We start from the raw sequence: 25,991 nt of genomic DNA, 5'->3' as shown, positions 1-25,991 counted from the left end.
CATCCGCATTGCTATGCAACTTTCCCTTCTTATATCTAACGGAGAAGTTGTACTCTTGGAGAGTGAGGCTCCATCTGAGCAAGCGGCCGTTTTTGTGTGACATTTGATTGAGCCACGTCAGAGGACAGTGGTCGGTCTCGAAGATGAACTTCGCTCCGTACAAGTAACACGACAACTTCTGGGCGGCCCAAACCAAACAAGCGCATTCCTTCTCTGAAGCGCTGTAGGCTTCCTCTCTTACATTTAGTTTACGGCTGGCGTAGAGGATAGGATGCTCCTCGTTATCGTCGCCGACCTGACTAAGTACCACGCCCATACCTCTGTCGCTTGCGTCGCATTGAACTATGAATTCCTTTGTGTAGTCTGGCGCGCGAAGCACAGGGCGAGAAACCAATAGCGTTTTCAAACTTTGGAAAGCGTTCTCTTTGTCCTTATCCCAGTGTACGTTACTCGGTGCTCCCTTTCGGAGGGCGTCTGTTAATGGACTTGCCAATTGCGAGTAATTCGGAATGTACCGTTGATAATACCCCACAAGTCCCAAAAATGAACGAACGTCCGTTTTCGTGCGCGGCTGAGAAAAATCTCCAATCGTCGCTATTTTCAGCTCAGCCGGCCGTCTCATGCCCTGACCGACAACATGGCCCAGATATGTAACCTGCGAACAACCAAACCTACACTTTTCCGCTTTCATCGTTAAGTCAACTTTAAACGTACGAAGCCTCGAATTCTTGTAATAGAATTTGGCGTTCCTTTGAGCTATTTCCATGTTCTTTCCGACTAGTTCTTGGGTTGCGCTTAGCCGCTCCAGTAAATTTAGCACGTATTCAACCACGGTTGTACTCCCCCCTCTTTCCTCCCACATCTCTCTTAACATTCTCAGTGGAGACCGGAGTGTCCTCCCATACACTAGTTCTGCTGGTGAGAACCCTGTCGCCTCATGTGGAACCGTTCGCAAAGCAAACAAAGTTGCCGGCAGACAGTTTTCCCAGTCCTCCTTGTGCTCGTAACAGAGCGCACGCAAAACTTGCTTAAGCACCGAATGCCACCTCTCTACACTGTTTGACTGAGGGTGATAGACAGAACTGTGTATTAACTTTACCCCGCACTTTTGCAAGAATGTGGAAGTCAGTGCGCTCGTGAATACTGACCCTTGATCTGCCTGAATTTCGGCTGGAAACCCAACTCGTGCAAACACTGTCAAAAGCGCGTCTACTACTTCGGTGGAGCTGAGCTCTTTCAAAGGGATTGCTTCTGGAAACTTGGTAGCCGGACACAGCATGGTAAACAAGTACCTGTAGCCTGATTTTGTTTTTGGAAGAGGCCCTACCGTGTCTATTACAAGTCGTCTGAAAGGCTCTGTTATTAAGGGCACTACCTTCAGTGGAGCTTTCCAAGTCTCTCCTGGTTTACCAGAACGCTGGCAGGCGTCGCATGATCTTACAAAGTTTTCTACATCTTTGAAACAGCCAGGCCAGTAGTATTCCATAAGCAATCTTTCCTTTGATTTGTTTATGCCTAGGTGGCCGGACCACCCATTTCCATGACAAAGACTCAAAAGGTCCTCCCTATACTTAGTAGGGATGACTAACTGATCTAAAATCCTACCATTTCGATCTCTGTAATGCCGATACAACAATCCTCCTTTCTCATGTATCGTTACGTTGCGCCTAGCAATGCCTTCTTTAGCTGTGTCACGTAATCTAGCTAAGCTTTCATCATTCTTTTGCTCAGCTGCCAATGACTCTCTATCCACGCGTAAGAGTTGATCAAAGTTCTTTGAGGCCGGTGATAATAACGACCCTGTCTCGCTTGGGAGCGCGTCTGCTTGCTCTTCCTGCAGGCTAGAACTCTGACACTCTAGCGCTACGCTCTCCTTGAGCTGGTCAGCTGGCAGGCTCTCCTCAACCGTTCTTTTGTCCCTCGGGCCTAGCTCGGATTCGGGTGTTGAAGTTATCCCCTTTTCTGCTTCAGCTGGAGGAGCTTGAGCATTTTCAGCCGAAAGCGCCGCGATCTTACGAGCTTGGCCTCGGGTCAATGCCTGTACTATGCCCTCTCCCAGTTTGAGCCCTCTGTCACGCAGTAACTGATTCGAACGATTCGAAAAGATGTAGGGATACTGCAGTGACAAAAATTTGGAAACTGCAGCCTCAGTCTCTAGCTCCCCGAATGGTCCACTGATTTTGACTTTGGCCATGGGCAGACACACGCTGTGTTCTTCTACAACCTGTTTTATCCATGCTACTTCTCCGGTGAAGTCCTCTACCATCACGTAAGACGGATGGACAATGTCCATCGTGGCGGCACTGTCTCTTAGCACTCGGCATGGTTTTCCATTAACTTGCAGGTTGTGGAGATACGGACTTAAAAGTTCCATATTCTCATCTTTTTCCTCCACGTAGGAAAAAACTACGCTAGACTTCTCGCAGTTTACAGCTATATGTCCCAGTTTGTGGCATTTGTAACAGCGAATTGGTCTAACAGATTCGAATTTTCTTTTCTGTTCTTTTTGTGCGGTTTCTCCGTTAAGTTTCTCCTCGCTCTTTTCTGCGGGCTTTTCCGCCAGGTCTACAGGCTCTGATCGTCTAGTTTGCGCACCCTTTTTGAACGGAAATGGTTTCCGCGGTCCATTTCGACCGTCCCAGTTTCCCTCCTCGGCGTTCAACTTTCTACGGGTTGCGTACTCTTCGGCTAATTCAGGCGCCCTTTCCACAGTGTTTACATTACCTCTGTCTTGCACCCACAGTTTCACAGCTTGGGGGATGGTTTTGTAAAACTGCTCTAGACACATGCATTCAATGATCATGTCTCTGCTGTCGTACGCTTCCGCGCTTTTAAGCCACTCGACTAGGTTGGCCTTTAAGCTATATGCAAACTCCGGATAGCCCTCGCTATCTTTCTTGCCTGTGCTCCTAAACCTTTGCCGAAAAGCTTCGGCTGAAAGGCAGTATTTCTTCAGGAGACTAGCCTTAACTTTCGCATAATCATATGCATCCTGCACACTCAATCTGGCGATTACTTCCGCCGCCTCACACGGCAACATAGACAGCAACCGCTGTGGCCATGTACTCGGGCCGAAGTTCATCTTCTCGCAAGTCCTTTCGAAATTGCTTAGGAACAAGCCTATGTCGGTCCCGACCTCAAATGGCTTTAATAGCCTGTCCATGCGGTACGATTCTGCCTCACTTGATCGTCCCAGAGCGCCTTCACTTCCTTGAGACAACTCCAAACGTTTGCTTTCAAGTTCAAGTTGCATTTTCCTTAACTGAAACTCGCGATCTTTATCGCGTTCCTCTCTCTCTTGCTTTTCTCTGTCCCTTTCTTCTCTTTCTCGGTCCCGTTCTTCTCTTTCTCTTTCCCGTTTCTCTCTCTTTTTGAGAAGTTCAAACCCCAGTTCAACGTCTTCCTCACTGGCCTGTTCGGAAATGATATGCAATAATTCTGATTTTAGCATTTCCTTACGTACATCTAGGCCCAGTTCCTCACCAACAATCAACAACTCGTCTCTCAGCAATGTCCTTAACTCCATGACTGCTGCTTTACTGCCTTGATTCTGCTCTCTAAATCTAGCTAGGAAAACACAACCTAGCTAACACACAACAATCTAGCTTCCCTACTGTTCTAAACAGAACAACCACAAAATGAAGCCTAGAGAGTCAAAGCAAAAACCAAGCACTCACCGCAGATACAGCACCATGTCGCAAAGTCCATCTCACCGCTGTCAGCCAGTTGTCAGGATTGGGGGCTCAATCCCATCGTCCGTGGTCCTTTGCCAAGATTGGAGTACGGCATGAATTCGAAGGTAGCTGGCCCATGCCGTCGTCCAACTTATTTACGCTGAGATCGTTGATGAAGTGAAGAACTGCTTCTCATCGAGAACGAGGAAAAGGGTTTATTTACAGAAATTAACTCAGTCTAACATGACTGCTTGAGAAAAAGAGTATTAGTCCAACAGGACTGCATGAGAGAAGTGAACCAGTCTAACATGACTGCTCAAGAGAAGTGTGTCCTCAGCATTCGCACAACCACAGTTTTTATACACTCGATCCGCCGTTCCTACGACGCGGCGACTGTTCGTTTACACATCACCCACTCGCAGCTGCTCTGAAGATCAGTTTACGTACACAAAGGCAACCGCGCTCTGTACACAGAGGCAACCGCGCGGGGTGCCGTTCCGGGAAACTATCGTTGCCGATCGAGCGTCGCTCATTGTTCCGTGCCACTCCGAACCGTGAGAAGCACAAAAATACGTCGTCCCCACGGCGGCTTGTCCAGGCGTGTCAAATCAGCTCCGCGTTGGGGAACTCTGGAATCATTGTCCACGCACCGAACTCGTCCCGTCACAATGTCGAAGGGGCTGGAGGAAGGCGGCGGATTCCAGCGCAAAGGCCGCTTCTTTGAACGCCTCCCAGCTGCAGCGACGGAGAGGGAGAGGTGCGCGTCTTGCACCCCTTGTCGTAATCGGGTGGCAAGGTGGCAATCTTGTTGCGCAACTCGCCGTTCTTGACAGCCGTTCCCGGCCGCTGTGCCTTCGCATTAGGAGCCGCCAATAAACCTCTTCTCTCAAGAGGTACGGGGATGGATACCCCGCACCTCCACCAATTCAGAAGAGGTCGCGAGCCGCGTCTTCTTCTTCACAGTTTGTAAAAATCGAGCAACCTTGTAAGAAATTCGCTTCAAACAGTCTCTGGATTATATTCTGTTCTTTTATACGTAACAAACCTCATCAAATTAGGTGCCACGGTTGCCGAGAAAAAGATCACCGGCAATTACGATACTTCCAAATACAAAATTTGAGCGCAGCCGTCTAGGAGTTTCGAATTCCCGATATATTGTGGCAAAGAATTTGATTCTAAACGACAGCGTCCTCTCATTGTGCAAATAAGAGGCGAGGTGTGCAGACAGGACACAAGTATAGAGATGGACAACACGAACGCCATTCGTGTTGTCCACTTCTCTACTCCTGTGTCCTGTCTGCACGCCTCACCTCTTATTTGCATAATGAATCCTTATCAAATAGCTAAGCTTTCTGTCGTTCTAAGGGTCCTCTCGGTGGCGGCGCTGAGCCTCTGCTTAGGCAGCTCGTTTAGCAGCATAGGGAAAGCAAGCATTTCTTAATATTGAATATATCTTTATTTCCAACACATTGGGGGAGACAGAGAAGAAAAGCTGCAAGTGCAGCTTGACCGGCAACCGGTTACATCGCTCATTCTAAGAGGTCCTGTACTCGAAAGGCGCCCATATCACTTACCTCTTCATTCATGGGTTTCGTGACAGAGGCCGTGTGAAATAAATATTTCTCGAGTGGTGCTCTGGGATAATCATAGAAGCTCTCAGATAGTCACACAGGTCGCAGCGAGCGGTCACACAGCTCAGGCGATCCATGCACACGGCTTCAACCAAACTCGTCATCGTCCTCGAAGCAGTGCCTACTGCTCGTTCTCCTGTACAATTATCTCCCCGGGGTAGACGAGCCGTCCCGGCGACCTACGGGCAAGATAGCACAAGGGGATCGAAGTAAGGCTTTAGCCGCTGAACGTGCACAATTCCGTGGCCTCGGCAGCGCTTATCCGAAGGTGGCTCAAGGAGCTCTACGAAATAGTTCACCGGAGATATTTGCCTGACCACACAGTAGGGACCCTGGTACTAGCGAACGAGTTTGGGTGGAAGACCAGGGCCGGCAGCAGGAACTCAAAGCCAGATTAGTGAGTGCAGGAGAGACAGGGATATCCCGACAGTGCTTCCATCACTGCTGATTTTCCCAGGTAAATATGCGGGCGAACTTTCGGCACTCTTCCGCGTGGGCAGCAGCCTCGGACAGGGTAGTAGCCTCCGTTGTGTCAGGGTGATACAGAAGGATGGTATCTGTTGTGAAGGGAGGCTTGCGTCTGTAAAGAAGAAACAATTGGGAAAATCCCGTAGTGGTCGGTGTGGCGTCATTATAAGCACACGTCAGGAAGGGTACAATACGGTCCGAATTGGTCTGGTCAGATGCGACGTACCTGGCTAACATGTCGCCAACAGTGCGTTTAAAGCGCTCAGTCATTCCATTAGTTTGTGGGTGGTATGCAGCAGTGGTACGGTGAATTACGTGGCATTCCTCGAGTAGGGCTTCTGTAACTTGAAAGAGAAAGATGCGGCCTCTGTCGCTCAGCAATTATCTGGGGGCTTCACGGGGATGCGTGATGTTACGCAGAAGGAAACAGTCAGCCTCACGCGCAGATGCGTTGGGCAGAGGCGAAGTTTCTGCGTAGCGTGTAAGATCGTCTATCGCCAGAATCACCCTGTGGTTGCCGTCTGAAGTACTCGGAACAGGCACGCAGAGATGAACTCCGGCGCAGTCAAAGGCGCGGCCTGGACAAGACAATGGTTGCAGCGGAGCAGCTTAGGGACGAGGGGTATTATTGCGGCGTTGGCAAGCGAGGCAGGAGCGGACATTTTAGCGGGCGAATCGCTACATCCCGCGCCAGTAATAAAGGAGTCGCAGGAGCGTGTATATTTTGAGTACTCCTGCATGTGCGCATTGTGGGTCTTCGTGAAATGCTGCACACCTCTGCGAACGTAGGTGCCGAGGGACAACGAGTAACCATTTGCGGCCGTCCGAGAGGTAGTTGCGGCGTTATAGGAGCCCGTCACGAACAGAAACGCGATGTGCTAGGCGACGCAATGCACGGCCAGAAGTAGTAAAGGCAAGGCGCAGAAGACCAGGACTCAGGAAGAAGAACACAAACGACAGGACCGGCCTGAAGAAGGCGCTGATGGAGGTGACAGAAAAAAAGTCCGCATAGAAACAATCCAGGGATCCTTTGCTGCTCTCCGAAAGCATGTTCGTGGTGGTTAGGGAGGACTCGCATATCGATACGTTCGAAGAACTGGGGTGGTCCGACACAGGGGAGCGATACAGGGCATCCGCGTCCGAATGTTTACGGCCAGAGCGGTACGGGACTCGAATATCGTACTCTTGGAGGCGCGGCGCCCATTGTGCGAGGTGACCTGAATTATTTTTCAGGGATAACAGCCAGCAGAGAGCATGGTGGCCACTTATGACGTCCAACAGGCAGCCGTAGAGGTACGGGCGGAATTTATTTACGGCCCAAATGACAGCCAAGCATTCTATTTTCCATAACGGAATAGTTGGTTTCCGTTTTAGTGAATGCTCGGCTGGCAACGACGTATTCATCGAAGGCAGTCATTCGCTGCGCAAGAACAACGCGAATGCCACGTCACTGGCGTCCGTGTGTATTTCTGTCCGAGCGCTTGGGTCGAAATGCCGGAGGACGGGGGGTGACGCTGGAAGGCGGCGCAGCGTCATGCATGCGGTACCGCCAGCTGGCAGCAATGGTCGTGGTTACCCGCGAGAGGCTGTGTCAAATGCGCTATTGTTTTTTTTATTTATTTGCAATACTGCCAGTCTCAGTGAGACCAAAGCAGGGGTGGGGCACAGTTTTACAGAAAGAAACAAACAGGTCATGTTGCATGGTACAGTAAAAGAAAAAAAAGGAAAAAGGTTTCTTAACAACTGCAGAAATCACCAATGATACAATACTTTTGGTTGGTATAACAATATGGCTATAACAACATAACAATGTAGTTGGTATAGCAATATAAACAATATTGTATTAGTAGAAGTTATATAAAAATAGCGAATGAATGAATGAATGAAGATCAGATAACTTATATAGCTAACAGATAACCGCGCAGAAGCGGCCAGTTTGGGGGTTGAAATGCAAAAATTCCACGCACAGAAATAAGTAATACAGTCTAAGATATGTGGGTGTGTTAAGTGGCGTCTTCTCTGTATGATGTCTCTAGTAGGTTGATGACCGATGAAAGTGATGGAGAGGAAACTGTGTCTGAGTGGAGGAGATTCCATTCTCTGATCGCACGTGGAAAAAGTGAAAACTTAAACGTGTAATTGCAAACACTGTACTGGTTAGCGAAATTGGGTGATTTTTTAGCGATAGGCGTGATGTAGACAAAGTAACGTACTTAGTTCGGTCTATCTTATAACTGGCGTGCATTAGCTGGTAGATGAATTTTAAGCGGGCTTGTCTGGCCCTAAGAGGTAGTGTTTTGAGACACGCATCAGCTAAGAGGTTTGTAGGGGAGTCATAGGGCCTGTATTTGTGAAACATTAACCTCACAGCTTTTCTCTGCACCTTTTCTAGTTTGGATATGTTAGTTGATGTGTGCGGAAACCAGACGATGTTAGAGTATTCTAAGACGGGGCGAACAAAAGTTGTATAGGCTAGTAGTCTGGTGTGTTTTGGTGCAAGGCGTTAACATCATAAGCTTGCGTAATGCCGCTGAGGTCATATTAACAATATGTAAGTTCCATGAAAGGTCAGAAGAGAATGTCAAACCTAGGTATTTGTGGTTATTCACTTTATTTAGGCAAATGCCACCGAGGGCGTAAGAACATTCCGAAGGCTTCTTTTTTTGTTGTAAAGGACATGCATACAGATTTAGTGGTGTTAATTGACACTTGCCATTCTTTACACCAATTGGACACCGAGTCCAGTGCTCTGTTTATTAATAAGCGGTCTGCGTAATTGACAATTTCTTTATAAATAATACCGTCATCCGCGAAGAGCTTAATGGCACATTCAATGTTAGCAGCAATGTCGTTAATAAAGATCAAAAATAGCAATGCGCCCAATACTGACCCTTGGGGAACACCGGAGGTGAGAGCTACATACTTTGAAGGGGTGTCATCTACAATAACATACCGTGTTCGATTTGAGAAGTTTTTTATCCATGCAGTAATCTGACCACGTCCGATTGCAGACTCTAGTTTTACAACTAATTTTACATGGCTTACACAATCAAATGCTTTACTGAAGTCGAGGAGGATCATGTCTGTCTGGCTTCGGTTGTTTAGATTGAGCGCAAGGTCATGCACCACTTCGGTTAGTTGTGTGACCGATGAGAGGCCACTTCTAAAGCCGTGTTGTTGCGGTATTAATATATATTCTTGCTCGAGAAATATAGTGATGTGTTTCAAAATAATATGTTTCAATATTTTACAAGATGTGCTGATAAGTGAGATTGGCCCGTAGTTAGAAGGTTCGTTGCTGTTACCGGATTTATGTACGGGAATGACCTTCGCTTTTTTCCAGTCATCGGGTAGTTGTGTGGACGCGAGTGATTTGCGGTATATAATGGCAAGATATTGGCTACACCATTCTGCATACGTTTTAAAAAATTCATTCGGGATATTAGCTGGCCCGTTAGCTTTCTTGATGTCGAGATTAAGCAATAGATTAAGAAGTCCGGCACTGGTAATGCATAATGAATCGATGGTTTTAGGTGGGCAGGGTAAGGAGGGAAGTAAACCATTATCTGAAGTGAAAACTGAAAAGAAAAAGTTATTGAATGTGTTCGCTCGAGCCGTTTTCTCTTCTAGACACCGTTCGGGTGACACACCTAAACACGGGCGAAAGTATTTCCAAAACCTGCGTGGATTGTTGGTAATAAAGTCGGGGAATGTTGTGCTGAAATAATGATGATTATAGTATTGAAGTTGCGGATGGAACAGCGAAAGTATGAGCACAATCCGATCAAGCTGCGGAGTTCATTTGTCGTCTTCGGTCGTGGGAATTTGGTGATGGCTTGGAGTTTTGTTGGATCTGGCAGCACACCATGTTTCGAAGCAACGTGGCCAAGGATGACTAGCTGATGGGCGGCTAGTCATCTTGACACTGCGGCAGTAGCATCAACAGGCGCGTGAACGGCGACACCTTTGGCGTAGACTTTAATAACGTTCGCAGGGAATAAACAAGCGCTTGAGAGCTTAAAGACATCACAGTTTTGCCTCTGGAACGGCGCCTGGCAGAGTTCCTTAGCAGCAGAAGGGCGGCGGATAATAGGGGAACGTGAACATCGACTGGGAGATGGAGACCGACGAGTGCTGAAGCTTCAGGGAAGAGAAGCGGAAGCGAAGGCGGTACTGGTGGAGAATAGCGGGACTGGGAGCCAGGAGCATTCCCTTGTGGTCTCGCAGTATTGGAAGGGTACCAATTTTGCCGGTGGCAGGACCGTGCCACGTGGCCAGCAAGGCCACACGCTATGCAAATGGGCCGGTTGTCTTGGGTACGCCACGGATTGTGAACAGGGGGCCCAGGTTGGGGTGCATATTATTGAACCGGGCGTAGGCGTTGTGGAAGTGCGCTTAAGCCGCTTCGGGGCGTGTAGCTCGCAGCTGCAGAACGCGACGCGTAGAAGCCGCTTGTGGGCGTGCAGTGCCCAACAGCAGGCGGAGGTCTTGGAATGGCGACGACGGCAGCGTACGTAAGCTGAGCGGGCGCTGGAGGTCCATGGCCGATTAGTGAGGGGTAGTGCGTGGCTGACTTGTTCGTGTATGACCAACACCTCCTAAACACTTCAAGCCTGCGCGCTGCCAGATCTCACGTGAGCAACGTTAAATCGGTAGGCGATCGCCTTCGGTAAGCGCGCGTTAGAGAGCGCACAAAGCGAACCCCCATAGTTGGCGCAGCAGGGCCCGCACTGGACCAGCAGCAACCAGCCCGACGCTGTATGCATCGTTCTTGCGTGGTTTTGTGTTTCTGTACTGGGTGTGCGTCCCTGCGCGTGATCAACGCGCGTGGTGGTGCATAAGCCATGAATCGTGGCTATCAGCATGCCGTACAAGTGCTGCGTGCCGAAATGCCGGGGAAACTGCGACGAAGACACGAAAATTCAAGTCTCCTAATTTCCAAAGGACGACGCCCAGCGAAACAAGTGGCTGCGTGCCATGCCCCGCAAGGACTACCAATTTACAGCTGCTTCAAGGTTGAGGATTGCTTTAATTAGCTTGTGTACCTTCATACGCGCTTCTCGGTGCGCAAAGTTCACTGTCAGTGCGAACACATTGAGCGTTAGGCCTACAATTTGTTGCATCATTGAAAGGGACGAGGCGTTGGAGGGACTCCTAGAATGCTTCCTACGGCTGACCAACGAAAATTGTTGCATTCATATTTCGCGCAGCGAGGGCGTAAAGTAGCCAGAGTTGGTTTTTGCTAGATTTATGTCGTATATTTGCCAAATTGTGTGCGATTAATAATCCAATATGAAGGATGTCTTGCAAAGAAAAGGTCTCGACGTAACGCCAGCTCTCCCCGTTGAGTGCAGTCAAGAGCTCTCGACGTTCCTTCTTCTGCAGTTGATAAGAGATAGCACTGCGGCTCGAGCTGTAGGGAAGTTATTTTTCAGTCAAACATCGCCGCAGACGGTGCCATCTCTGATCTATTCTCTCATGCATGTACGCTGTCAGTTTGCCGTAATAAAAAGGCTGACCACTAAATACTACGTTCTGTGCAATGATCCGCGCGAGCATGAACCAGCTAGTGATACCAGTGGTTTTTAGCGACCCAAATATTTATGCTATCTGCAGAAAAAGCAACTTTGTCATGGAAGCGGAATCAATGCTTTATTTCTTGAAACCAGACATATGGCCATTAATTTACGCAGTGGGTGACGCTAAGCTTCATTGGCGATGCTTTCGGCCCCCGTCATGTCATCAATTTGGTGGTGGGCAGCCGTAACATTTTGATTCGCTCTCATAGTTCATTTGCTTAACCTGCCTGTTGTACGTTCTTCCATGCTCTTCAGCCGCTATTGTTTTCGCGGAATGATCTTGCCGAGCTTAACGACAAGAATAATTGCCAAATAGAAGCATGCCTTTTAGATCTCTTAGCACACGCTAAGTGAGGGGAACATGTGTTTTCTGTGAAAAGTGTTCGTTCAGCCTGTGCTTGCATCTCGAAAGAATCTAATCTGCCAGTACTAGAAAAACTACCTTGAGCACATATACATAATATGAGTACTACTCTTTCGGAGACACAATGACATCGTTTTGTCATACAATCCCCTGTTTTCGGTTTTGCAGGTCTGTGCGCTGCACTTCCATGAGAGATTTATTATAAAGAAGTCTGTCTATCATGACGAAAGGTCTGGAAAGGTTATCGAGAACACTTAGGCGGTACCACGACTGGACCTTAGTGCTGTGGCAAATGGTAAATGACGAAAGAATCCAATTTCTTGAGAAGATTGCGGCCTGGCTAGACATATGGATTGCACTAAGTTTTGACAATGGTGTTTTTACTCGGTGTAACGGTTAGTGCCTTGCGTCTTACGTCCTGTGGGCTAATAGAACTCTCTCGCTACTGCTTTGAGGAACTTCAGATGCGCTACCTGCTTCTGGGAGAAGTTCAGACCCATCCACTTGAGGCGATGTTCGGTCAATAAAGACAACTTGCGGGCGGCCAGTACCATGTTTCTATTCGACAAGAGTACGATTGTGAGGAAAAACTTCGTTTGCAAAATTCCCTGCCAATTCTACCAGCTGAAAAACTCAGGCCTCCTCAACCTAGCACGAGACAACAGCACAACTTTGATAAAGCCTTCAGCATTGAGGTCACAGATTCTGACCTGGACCTTTTTCTTCAAAAGTCCCAGTGATCACATATGTACAGTCTTGGTCAAAAAACTTGAACCCGCTGTGAACTGCCGGGGAGCAGCTGCGCTCCGCTATCACGGCGCTGCCACCGCCGGCGCGCGCCGCTGCTCGCTTGCGCCGAGGATAAAGAGGGCGAGGGAAGCATGCCTCGTGCTCTCAAGCCTCGTTTGATAACAACACTCGTGAAAAACTAGTGCGGCCAGCGCGGCGTCAACGCGGCGGTGGCGAAGTGGAAGCCACCGACCGGCTAGCATACCGTTTGCAGCGTATGCTTCATGAGCGGGCCGGAGTCTCTGGCGACCGCTGTCAAACGTGATACGCACAAATTTCGCAATTCCGAGTATCGGAATCATCAGTTAATGTTTTCTGGGACCAAATTAAAGTAACAACGCAATGAATAGTCCTGCGCATGCTCGAACACGGGTAATTTGCGAGGATCGTAGCTAAGATCTGACTTCAGCAGCTGAATGATATAATAAATAATGTGTCACAATGGCATGTAGTTTTTATAATGATGAATGTCACAAGCAGCAAATTTATCAAGATAGCATAAGCTTCAGGGTGGCACCTGCATCTCTAGACGAAATCAAAGGGGGGAACACGCCCTCAAGGCATTGAGTGTGGCTTGGTCCGTGGTTGTCCCGACCAGTTGCAGCTTGTCCATGTGCTTGACTGTAAACTAGCCAAGATCTCTGGTTGAAAGGAAGCTACGTATAACCCATTTTTTTTAAATTGCATATGAAGCCATTTCTCGTAGAGACGAACGATACCTCAGTAAACTATATATAACATACTTTTTCCAGTGAGGCCGTGACAGCACCGCCGGTGTGACGCCTTCACTATACGAGAATCCTATATTCTCGTGGCCCGTGTCTACTTTACGCGATTCAAACGCGTGATGCCCAATGCAAACTGTATGAACTTACACTGGCCTCACGTGTGCATGAAAGTGGGCCCTAACGACAATGAGGCAGTATGCAGGAAGATGTATAAAAGCGAGGTAGTGGGCAGTTTCCGAAATGCCGAGGGAAAGGGTCTAACTACATCGGCTACCCAGGCAGGGCAAACGTCTTGTAGTCCCGCAAATTTTTCATAATCTCACTGTGGGTTTAATTAAAGAACTTCAATGCCAAACGCCCTCGTGTGGTCGTTCCTTAGTGGAGAAGTGTGGTCAACGTATTTGAAATATTGTAACGGTGGTAACAGGCCCTTTACGAAGAGAGTTTTTCTAGTTGAAATTACTGCCTCTGGTCTTTTCTAAACGAAGGATGATTGAATCCCCCGCATATTACAATAAAACCTGGAACAACGCTAGACAGTAGTGATAGATGCCAGTTTATAATTTTTTCTTTTGTTTTCATCGCACTCAGAAACAGATTCAAAATGTTTATCTAAAAGCACAATGCGAAGGCTCTCGCCTTTGAATGTGTAGTATAAAATTGTAATAGGCAATTTCGATTATTAGGACAGTTGTTATAGTATAACGCGCTGCATGGTATCCGGGCAGTTTTTCCCAGGCAAGCGCATTTACTCTCACGAAGCGCCGTACCACGGCGGCCGCAAGACGACCTCGCCGCTGGCAGAACTACCACTGCGCCAGTTTTTCGCGAGCGCTGTTATCAAAGGATGCTTGAGGGCAAGAGGCATGCTTCCCTCGCCCTCTTCATCCTCGGCGCAAGCGAGCAGCGGTGCGCGCCGGCGGCGGCAGCGCCGCGATAGCGGAGCGCAGCTGCTCCCCGGCCGTTCACAGCGGGTTCAAGTTTTTTGACCAAGACTATACCTGAGTAGTTTGCTCATGCTACTTGTAAGGCGGAGAAATGTGAAGAATGTAAAAGAAACCTTGTGGCGGCAAGGAAAGTGGAGGAATCCCGTGAAGAAAATAGCTTCGTCGACGCCATTAATAGGGGTGGTCTTTGTTTCCTAGCACCGGTTGTTGTAGATGCTGCGATGTATGCGCATGCAGTAATCGAACAACTTCTATCTAAGGAACACCGCCTTAGGTTCTTGAAGTTAGAAGACCAGCGAACTGCTCTGATGTGCCGAACAACAGAGGTCTTACCAGAATTTGAAGACTGACACATGCCTGAATGGCCATAGACTTGAACAAGACATGGACCTATTGCTGCATTCAGCAGCAAACGTGCTTCTAAATAACATGTGCAAAAGGAAAAACCACCTTCTGTCAGCGTCATCTCATAACGCGGATTTAAAAGAAAGGAAGCTAACTGTCCTCTCTAAACTCTCAAGGTTGAAGACTGGGCGTGTTGGTATAGCTTATTAGAGGTTGGATGTTTTAGGCTGGATGTTGGGATATTAGGTTCGATGCTCGTCAAAATGTTGCGCAATCCAACCTATGTCTGTCTTCTGCTCCTTTCTTCACTTTCGCCTGGGTAATTTTCTGTGGTTCCAGTGTTTTTTCGATAATTTCATAATTGCAGTTTAATACATCGCCAGTTAGTGTGTTGCTTGTATTTCTATGCGCATGTTTGGATGTGGAGTGTTTATTGCCTTGATCTGCTTTCGCAGTGCCATATTTTCGAAAGGATTCAATTTCCTAATTCTAGTCGCTTGTAATTCTTTTCAAAAAATATGTTTTGTGCTTATTCTGTACATTGCTCGAAATTTTTTGTATTTTTTTACTGCGAACCATGATTTCTTTACTGCTTGACGAATCACGTACACACAGAGGATAGCTTGCATAGCGGCGCGTTGCTTCATTACCTTGAAGATCTTTGTTGCGGTGACCTGTTCTTCCCCTATATGTGACACGCTTCAAATGTTTATCTCTTGATATTGATAGGGCATGTTTCTTCTACAAGTCTGTGGTTGCTAACTTGCAGTTCAATTTTGTTACCCTGATGGTTTATTACTTCTTTCACTGTCTGTGTCTTAATATTGCGTTTTCTTACGGTGCCTTTGAATACCCACACAATAAACAGCCCCGTTGGAGCAACAATCTTAGAAAGCTGCAGTTGGTACCAACATACATTTTGCATGAAGGTGAAGGCAAAACCTGCTGGTTTTGCCTCCATCATCGCGAATTCACGTGGCGCGCGCCGATGAAGCAGAAGCCGGCCAGACAACTGCACAGCAGAAGTCGCCCCCGCGTTTTGTATCGCAGTTATTCGCTCACCTAGAGTACTTCGTTGACCTTACTAACTTCTTTAAAAAAGTGAACTGCAGCTGACCAGGCCCCTAGTCGTTTCACAGCAAGTTCTGCCTTTCTTTATAAATGAGCGCATGCCTATGTTTTTGCACGCTTGTATAGCGCTCACACTCGCGCTAAATACAGCGGTTGATAGAAAGGTACTAAACCACCCTAAAAAAGCGACAACAAGCGCGACGGTGGAAGCGAGCGACGCGGCCATCCGCCCACCCGATTTTACGTCACTCGCATAGCGCGCAGGCCTCAAGTTTTTAGGAGGTGTTGGTATGGTTCGTCGGAGTTCCGGAGACAAAGAGGACTCAGACGACTGGGTAGCAGGCATAAGGGACAGTTGGCGCGCGATTACCTCGCGAACAAATTTTTTGATTTGGTCGAGGAACGAGGAGTGGGCAGCACTGAGACTGCCGGTTAGGGCCGAAATCTTGTCGTCCGGAGCGACAGGTCGGCGCGTAGTAAGGCGTTGCTTGTCGAGCTCGTCGTAGCTCTGGCCCAGCGTAATGACGTCGTCAACCGATTAAGGACGTTTTTCACCAAGAGCATTTAGAAGGAGTCCTCCTCTATGCCTTTCAGTACATTCTTTATCTCTTAAGCTTCGGGTATAGCGGGATTAATGAGCCGGCAAAGGTCAACTATACCTTCAGTGTAGCTGGGGAAGTTTTCTCCCTTTTGCTGAGCGCGACAACGCAAGCACTGTCCCGCGCAAAGCTTGCGCAGGGCCGAGCGACCGAAGACTTTGAAAGAATGCGTAAGTGTCCAGGTGGAAAGGGCGGATTCATGATTCCGGATCCAGAGATTAGTGACTCCAGAAAGATGGAAGTTGACGTTCGTTTAGCTGTGTCATTCCACCTGTTATGAGCACTCACGCAGCCGTGGGACAAGAGCCAATTCTCCACGTCGTCATCATCGGTGTCGCTGAGTAGAGGAGATAACCAGAGCAGGCGATCGGCGATGTCTGGGGAGGAGCGGGCTGCGCGGCGTCCGCAGGCATGGCAGAAACGGGAGGGAGCGTCCGGCTGCGGAGTTCCAGGTGGGTAAGGGGTCCCGGCACCTCCACCAAATTGTCGAGAGGTATTCTGGGGTAATTACTGAAGATCTCAGAGAGTCACACAGCGAGAGGTCACAAAGCTCAGGCGATCATGGCACACGGCTTCAATCAAACTCGTCATCGTCGTCTTCTTCGAAGCAGTGCCTACTGCTCGTTCTTCTCCAGTACCATTTATGCGAGTGCAGTTGAGCCATACACCAAAATGGAGCAAGAAAAATCGAACTATTAACGAGAAGGCCACAAAAAGGATCTCTTGCTTTATGCGGAGGGTGCAGTGTAATGTCGCACTCGTATTCCCGCGCGCATAAAGAAGAATGCTGGGTGCAAAAAGCGCTCCTATACACGTCAATCGAATGCAGGACTCAATGATAGTCACTGATTTAACGCGCGCACTCCAATTTACAGCACGGAAGGAACACACGCGAAAACAAATCACCCACGATTGCGATACTCCCTAATGCAAAATTTCAGCACGTGTTTCCATTTCCCTATGCATTCAGGCACCCGCCGTGGTTGCTCAGTGGCTGTGGTGTTAGGCTGCTGAGCACGAGGTCGCGGGATCGAATCCCAGCCACGGCGGCCGCATTTCGATTGGGGCGAAATGCGAAAACACCCGTGTACTTAGATTAAGGTGCACGTTAAAGAACCCCAGGTGGTCAAAATTTCTGGAGTCCTCCACTACGGCGTGCCTCATAATCAGAAAGTGGTTTTGATACGTAAAACCCCATAATTTAATTTTAATACATTCAGGCACAGCGCCGATCGCTGCACCGACTGGCAGAGCCGCGACTCGCGGCGCTATAAATAGCCCACCTACACAGTTGCAGCATCCCGGCTATTACAGCCTATGCAAGCGCAATCTTTACCGGGAAACGCTTGCGGCGAATGCTGTGTGCGAAGGTGAGCTTTCTGGTTGTTTCTTTTTTCCCTACACGGCAGGTGTTACCCCTGCTTCTACGAAACTTTCGACGTTGCGGTTGCGTCGCTGTGTGATAAAAGGATAAATGTTTTTCCTTTTTTGAGTACCTATAGTCACAGCCGTTACGCTCTTGCTTGGTCCCGGTCTTGCCTCGAAGACCTTTGGCTGCCTTATACACTTCAAAAAAAGTTTACACCCTGTGAGTCGTATCTTGCCACGCAACAGTAAACTTCATCTGTCTTGTCTGCATTTCCTTTCTTTAACGCAGCGAGCCCGGTACTTCCCAATAACGAACGGCATGCATATCAGCATAACATAGCATTGCTGACAGGAAAGTTGCAGGCACGGCGTTTTCAAGAAAGGAAGCGCAAGCAAGGTTGATGACGATTATTGCTTTGTGCCAGATATACACCTCAAAGAGTGTACACTTCTTTTAGAGTGTAGTCACATACAACGGTGTTCATAAATACTGGGCGTATAAGGCAATGTACAGTGTTTAGATTTGTTTGTTAGACAGCAGCGGTTGGGCCAACCGTCAGCGCAGGCCACGGGCTCTAAGCACGAGTGGCGTTCGCCGAGAACAGCGCTGGAAAGCTTGACGCACTAGAAAGCGCTACATTTACCCCCAGGAACGGAAATGGAGCCATCCTACGACCTAAGAACTCCTCACTATGAGTGGATCATAGTACTGCTTGAGGCGTTCGACGTTGACAATGCCTCGTTCATGACGGCGCATGTCCGAACATTGTTCAATGGGTTCGATCACGCAGTTGACCGGGGATGTGCGCTCAACGATGTGGTATGGCCCTTTATACTTGGGCAGTAGTTTTTAAGAGAGCCCAGGTGCCGCAGAAGGAACGAAAAGCCATACAAGCGCAACAAGACGGAAAGTGGGTGCAGAGGTGGCGTCACCACAAGTGCTCTTCTGGCGCTATTGGTCATTGGAGTTAAAGGTCAGTGCGAGATAGCGGCACTCGTCAGCATGTTATGCTGTGACAGAAATGGGAGCACATTCAGATGTATCCGGCCGGTATGGTAGAATTGTGTCCATCGTGTGCGACGGGTGCCGACCGTACAGTAAGAAAAAGGGGGAAAAGCCAGTACGTGTAGGTCACGAAGGGCAGAATGACGTCCTAATTTGTGAGGTTGGAGGTGACGTACATAGCAAGCGTGCCGCCGAGCGTATGGTTGAAGCGTTCCGTAAGGCCATTGGTTTGAGGATGGTAGGCCGTAGTTCTACGATAAACAATCTGGCACTTAAGAATGGCTTCAACTACTTCGGATAGCAAGACACGTCCGCGATCACTAAATAGATCCTCAGGCGGTCCATGACGCAGCATGAATCGATGAAGCATGAAGGAGGCAACATCGCGCGCTGTGAGGTTGTCAACAGCCACAATGGCTCAGCGGTTTCCAGGTGATGCCAGGGGAAGAAGCCCATACATGTTGATGCAGACACGCCCAAACAGCAGTGTAGGGCAAAGGTTGCAGACTGGCTGAAGAGAGGAGGGGTGGAGATTTCCGGCACTGACAACCCGGGAAAAAGCGGACGGATTTCTGAACGTAGCTGCACATCCCTCGCCATTATTACCGCTGTCGAAGGCACTGATTAAGTTTTGAATAATCCCGAGTCCGCACACTGTGTATCCGTGTGGAAAGCTGCGCATATGTCAGAACGGAGACTACGATGTACTACTAACAGCCACTGGCGCCCGTCAGGGTTATAACTGCGTCAGTGAAGCAGGTTGTCGCGAATGGCGAAATGGTGACCTTGACGACGCAACGTGCGAATGGTTGGTGGTGTTGCTGAACGGGAAATGCAAGTCTGTAAAAGAGCTAATCCAAGCGTCCTTGCGCTGCTCAGACGCGATGGTGGTAAGGTTGAGCGAAGAAACAGTAAACTGGGATAGTGAGCGGCATGCATTGTCAACCGGTAAGGGAGAACGCCAGAGGGCGTCGGCGTAAGAATGCAGGCGTCCGCTGCGGTACAGCATGCCGATATCGTAGTCCTGCAGGCGAAACGCCTCAAGGAAAAATGGCCTCAGGGATTTTTCAAGAACAGCAGCCAACATAGTCGATGGTGATCCGTGACTAAATCAAGTGGACAGCCATATAAATAAGGCTTGAACATGCTGAGAGCCCAAATAGCCAGGCATTCTTTTTCTGTCACAATGTAATTGGTCTCAGCTTTGGCATGTGTGCAACTTGCATAGGCCACGACATATTCAGGAAAAACCAGTATGCACTGGGCAAGAACAGCGCCGACGCCAACAGCGCTGGCATCGGTGTGCACCTCGGTAGGGGTCATCGGGTGGTAGTGATGCAAAATGGGAGGTCACTTCAGCAAACGGCACATGATTGTGAAGCCCTCGTCGCACTGGGACGAACACGAAGTGAGGGACCCGCTTCTTCCAAGGAGCTTCGTCAGGGGCAATATGATGACGGCGAAATCGCGAAGGAAGCGTATGAAGTATGGACACGAACCGATGGAACTGGGCAATTCATTGACGGACGTTGGCTTAGGAAATTCGGCAACGGCTCAAAGTTTGCCTGGATCGGGAAGAATTCGATCCTTGGATACGGTGTAATCTAGAATTGTCAGCTGCCGAGCCACAAATCGACACTTCTTCAGCTTTAGTTGTAGCCCTGCGTTTCTCAAACACGTTAAAACAGACCGAAGCTATGGAAGGTGCGTGGTGATGTCAGGAGCAAAACCAACAGCGTCGTCAAGATAGCACAAGCACGTGTGTAACTACAAGCTGTGCAGAACTGTGTTCATCATGCACTCAAACATTGCGGGTGCATTACAAAGTCCAAAAGGCATTAGTTAAATTTGTATAAGCCGTCGGCTGTGACAAAAGCTGTCTTCGGCCGATCGGCGTCTGCTATGGGCACTTGCCAGTATCTGAACGCAAATCTAGAGATGAAAAGAATTTGGCGCCTTGTAGACTCTCAATCGTGTCGTATATTTGCGGGATAGGGTAAACGTCCTTGAGAGTAATCTTCTTTAGGTAGCGGTAGTCCACACAAAACCGCGCAGAATCAACTTTCTTCGTAACAAGGACGACAGGGGATGCCCATAGACTGGTCGAAAGTCGCATCATCTCGCGGCGAAGCAAGTCGTCTAGTTATTGGTTGATTACACGACATTCTGCAGGAGGTACAAGATACGGAAGTTACCGCATTGGTGGTTGTATGTCAGTATCCATGCGATGTGTAACAGATGGCGTCCGGCACAGGGAAGATTGCTCTCCGAAAGAAGAACGAAATTCTTCTTGAAGGCACAAAATCTGAGCCCGCTGCACCGGTGTAAGGGAATCGTCAATACAAGAACCGAAGACATCCCAGGGTGATAGGTGACACGTAAAAACAGCACAGAATTCACTGGATCTAGCACAGTAATCGTCAATGGGCACGTCCCTAACTCGTACGTCTTCGATCGCTTCTACATTGCCAAGATATTCCGCTCGGAATAGCAACACAGGGTATGGAAACGGATGTCAGTGATGTCACTGACATCCTGTCAGTGTCACTGTCAGCGAAACGTCAGTGATGTTCACTGACGCAAATGTAGCAGCAGATATTTCCGAGTGAGAAAGCGGTCTAATGGAGAGAGTAGCACAACAGCGTCTCAGATTCCGCTGCAGGATATCGGCACGACCACTGAGGCGTTCGGAGGAATGTGGATGTCAGCTTTGATAAGTAATTTCTTCGAAAGTGAAGCATTGTCGGTGAGCGGCAAATCTAAGACCTGTGAGAGTTCTATTTCGGCCCATGCGCAATGAATAACGGCATTGTGGCGCGAGAGAAAATCCCAGCCGCGGATAACGTCATGAGAGCACGAGGACAAGACAATGAATTATATGGCGTATAGAACGTCGGCAGTGATAACACGGGCAGTGCAAGCCGCCAAGGGGTGAGCATGACGAGCACTGGCTGTGCGCAGGGACAGTCCAGAAACGGGTGTCGTGACTTTACGAAGTAAGCGTTAAAGCTTTGCGTTCACAGCACGAACGGCGGCTCCAGTGTCCACGAGTGCAGATCTGCGAACACCGTCAACAAACATTTCGATTACGTTCGAATGACTGCAATGAGGACTTTCATATTTCGACGTTGTCGAAGCCCTTGCCTCTCGGACTGTGACGATTACTTTTGCTCGTCCCGAGATACGGAGCGAGCTCGCATCGGCGACAGTGAGCGGCAGCGTGGAGAAGGTGAACGGCGGGTGGTTGCGGTCGGGCGCAATGTCGGCGCCAGAGCCGACGGAGGGCCGTAATACGGACGGTTTGACTGGCTTGTCACGTGTGGTGCGGCGTTAGGCAGCTGCACACGATTGCAAAAAGCATGCGACATGACCGGCGTCGGCGCACGCAAAGCGTATGGGTCGGTTGTAGGGAGTACGCCACCGGCTCGGCGGAGCAGCTCCCATCCATGTCACAGGACGCGTTGTACGGGGCGGCTGCTGACAGGACTGCACGGCGGGCGGCAGTCGGGGTCTCTGCAGGAAGTCGGCAGAACGGAGAGGTATACTGGAAGACAGTGGCTGGGTCCTAGTGATGACATCAGTGTCAGTGGTGCAGCTGCAAGGAGATGTTGGCTCAATCGTGCGAAGGAGCGGAGGCATCAAATTCGACGCAGGTTCTTAGCGAAGGATCTCAAGGAGAGCTGGCGTGCAACTTCCTCCCGAACGAACGTTTTCATTGCAGCAAGCAACGCTGACTGGTCGGATATGTTAAACAAACAAGCTAATGAGGTCGTCGAGCGAGGAAGGGCGACGTGTCAACGAGCGCTGCCTGTGTGGTTCCTCGCAGTTTTGGCATGGTGTGATTATGTGTGCCACGGACTGAGGATTCTTGGCAAGTAGCATGTTGAAAGCATCTTCCTCTATCCCTTTTGAGACATATATCATTTTTTGAGACTCCGACATCGTCGCATTGACTTTCTTACACGAGCCCCACACATCTTCTTTGTAGCTGGTGAATGATTCACCCGGCTGCTGTGCACGTTCTAGAAAACGCGATTCCGCTCGCAGCTTGCTCACAGCAGGGCGACCAAGTACAGTGACTAAAGAGGTTCTAACGAGGACGACGTCGGTAAGTCGGTCTCATAGTTGTTCTACCAGAGACTGGCGACGCCCGCGAGATAGAAGAGCGCGTTGCTCAGTTTGGCGGGATCGTCGCATCTGTTGCGGGCGCTTACCCTTTCACATGTGGTCAGCCCGTCCTCGACGTCGATGTGGTCCGCGTTGCTGAAAATGGCAGAGTCCCTGTAGCGAGGCACGCCAGAGCACAGGACTAACGGAGGAGGCGCTTGCTGGGATGGAATAGGCGGTGTTTGCTGGGATGCGCCTTCAGGCATCGTTGAGCGTACAGTACGGGATCGAAGTTCCAGGGTTGAAGTTGTAGGCCGAAGCAACTTCCACTACTTGTAAAGTCGTTTATTAGACACCATCGGCCGCGCCGGCCATCATCGCAGGGCACGGACTCTCAGCATAAGCGGCGTTCCTCGAGAACGGCGCTGGAGAGCTTGAACCACTAGAAAGCGATGGAGAGGATGGCCCACTATAGTGTTCCTCTTCCTCGCTATAAGTGAATGATAACTGCTTGACTGATCTTTTTCCCGATTTAATCGATGCTATATATTTTGCTCTGCAGATACTTAGCAACGCCGTAGCTGCCTGTGGAGGACCTGCAAACTAGGTTTGCATTGATTCCGAGAATCCGGAAGTCGGCAATCCTAGCAGGCGCTGCTACTTGTCAGTTTAGGCACAACCTAATTTATATCATGCACTAAAGTCACAAAGTTCTGTAGAAGTACGCGGTCTCCATGCTGGTGACCCAGCTCCGCAGCGTCCATCGCGTCAAGCTGATCTTGTCATCTCCAAATTATTCGCTTGGATGTCAGATACTTTGTGGTTTGCTCAAAACACCAACATAACCCTACCCCCACTGCTAACCTCTGTTAAGGTATGAGCAGATGTAGCTGGACAGTTGCGCTGTCATCAGCAGTTATTCCATTTCTTGCTTTCCATTCGTGTGATGTAAAATTAAAGTTGCATTTACAGAAACATGGCAAAATTGAGTAACATCGCCGAACTTTATTGTGTTTGGTATAAAACCCCAGTATATAATTTTACCATTTACTTCACAGCATCTCACTATATTATCGTGGACTTGTACGTTCAGTGTAGAATGTAGATTTACGATTAACAGCAGCGGGACAGGAAGACATCGGACAGCACAATAAAGAGCCCGCTTTGCTAAAAATTACTCAGAAAGGAACGGTTAGTCGGGCTAGTTGGTATTGGCTCGTGAATTGGTGCCGAGTTCTAGCATTAACTGCAGCGTTAATTACGTGTGATGAGTTTACTGTGAACGCTTCGTCCAACTACAATGTCTGAATATTTTCTGTGTGGCGCGAGTTATCAAATAAATACCTTAAGAGGAATGCATTGTTTACGACAATGGCCCTACCAGCGCTTTCAACCAGTCATGGTGAACATGGAACGTCCCTGCAGCATTAGCACTGTGCTTAACAGTGCTAATTAGCTAAACATTAGTGTATTAGCTAAACACATTAGTGTATTAGCTAAACATGGTGGCACAAGATGTCGCTACCGGTGTTGCTGCTGCCACGCATTTCCTCGGCAATCCGGCAAGGAGCGAAAGGTAAGGCGTCTGCGGACACACGATAAAGGTATCTGTAAGTAACCAAAGCCAATTTCAACGACTTTCGCTTCCACAATCATCAATGTGTGGGCCCTATGAAGAAGCGCTCGTCTATACCCTACCTCCTTGACGACAGCTGCCAGCGCTTGGTAGACGTCTTCCAAGCTGACATCCCTGTCGGCGGGGTCCAGCGACAGGGCGGCGTCCACCAGCACGTCCAGCGACGGAGGAATCTCCGGCCGGCGGCACAGTCCACGTTGCTCCTGTGTCAGGGCGCTCTCAACCGTAGCGCGATCCGCGGAGCCCCATGGAACTTCTCCTGCACGTATGAGCGCAATATCGGCTCTGCCCCTTACCAGCTCAAATGACTTGGGTCACGTGACTTGGCTTATTCAACATAACGAGCAATAAAACCGCACAACATAAACCTTCGATACAGGTGAAAGTTATCGCGATAGAAAATGACAACCTTGAATTTCTAGATTACCTTGAAGAAGACGGGGACAGGAAACAAGCACAATTGTGATACATCAGACTGATTCCATCCTACCATGTTCCAGCTCGGTTTTGCAGCGATGTGAATCCTTCTTCACATGAGAGCCAGAGAAAGCCTGTCCCAGCTGAAAACGCTGGGCGCTCCCAGAGCAATCGATATACGATCGAGATTCTGTGGGATCTCGTCGTGCTTCTAGCTAAAAGGTGAAAGCGCCTCCGAGCACTCTGAGCTGCAACACGGTGCTCTGAATGATCTAGGCGAATGTGGTCCGATCACTCGATGTTGGCCAGTGAATGCAATGCCCCTTCCCTTCTCCCCCGCGCCCAGAGCCGGGGCGTAGAGCCAGCGGGTGGAACACATGCCAACAAAAAACTATATGTATCAGGATGCCAAATCAGCACTACAAGACATGTTACAGACTCCTCCCACTTCATTTTCAAGTTCTATATTTCCGTCATTCAGGCCACTTGACTGGCTGCACAAGCTCCGTTCAAATGGCGCCTCGAGCGACTGCTACTACGACAACAAAACGCTCTTTGGTTCTCTCTTATACACCTCTCTATATATACTCTCGGTCAAAATACGATTACAGCATAAATTCATACTGGTATGCTGGTTTGCTGTTGTTTTTATTTGCTTGTGTCCCACGCTGATGCTTCTACTAAGCTGTGGCTTCCCATTGTTAATGTGTGATTCAGGCTTCGTTCGAGAAAGGAAAAAATTGCCACATACCCAACGGTCGCACGAAGCTACGAAAAAAGCCCATACAGGTTTCTCAAAAAGCAAGCTTTAGATATAAAGAAGAATGCGTCCTGGTACAGAAAAAATTTGGTTTTTATAAACTTTCCACCACCTTGCGTATTTCCGTAGAACTGGGGCCGGATAACGTAAAACTATTCGAATATGTTTTATTCCAACCACCTGATGTCAAATTTGCGTAACCGCCGACGCAAGCATAAGGCGGTCAACCGCAGGGTTGTGAGAACAGACCAATCAAAGGCTCTCTTAGTTTACAGGCGGTTAATATTTTTTTTTGCTTCGAGAACGAATAGCATTGCCTACATTGAGTGGTTTTTCGTTTGTAATTGGCTGCCAGGAGGTGAGGAGCACGTTCAAGTGGAGAGGCTGTCGATGGGGCCGAGCCAGCGCACTGAAAATAGATAACCGGATGAAGAGGGTGGCGCCGGCGTCTGCGATTAGTCCGCTTTCCCTTAAGTGGCTTGCGGTGGCTGGTCGAAAATTG

At 48.9% G+C, this 25,991-nt stretch overlaps 1 protein-coding gene across 14 annotated transcripts in view; it reads right to left on the bottom strand.

Moving 5' to 3' along the window:
* Positions 1-25,991, bottom strand: part of LOC139048142 (uncharacterized) — a 401,037-nt gene that overhangs the window by 225,285 nt on the left and 149,761 nt on the right. For all 14 annotated transcript variants that reach the window (XR_011507573.1, XR_011507572.1, XR_011507571.1 and 11 more), the window contains one exon: positions 24,375-24,571. Coding sequence is in view for 9 of the 14 variants with exons in the window: in XM_070522653.1 (XP_070378754.1) it covers positions 24,375-24,571 (197 nt within the window). In the remaining 5 variants the exon portion in view is untranslated. The remainder of the gene's footprint in view (positions 1-24,374; positions 24,572-25,991) is intronic.

The sequence above is a fragment of the Dermacentor albipictus genome, chromosome 7, assembly GCF_038994185.2.
Source record: "Dermacentor albipictus isolate Rhodes 1998 colony chromosome 7, USDA_Dalb.pri_finalv2, whole genome shotgun sequence".
NCBI lineage: Eukaryota > Metazoa > Arthropoda > Arachnida > Ixodida > Ixodidae > Dermacentor > Dermacentor albipictus.
This window is presented reverse-complemented; position numbering and strand designations above follow the sequence as displayed.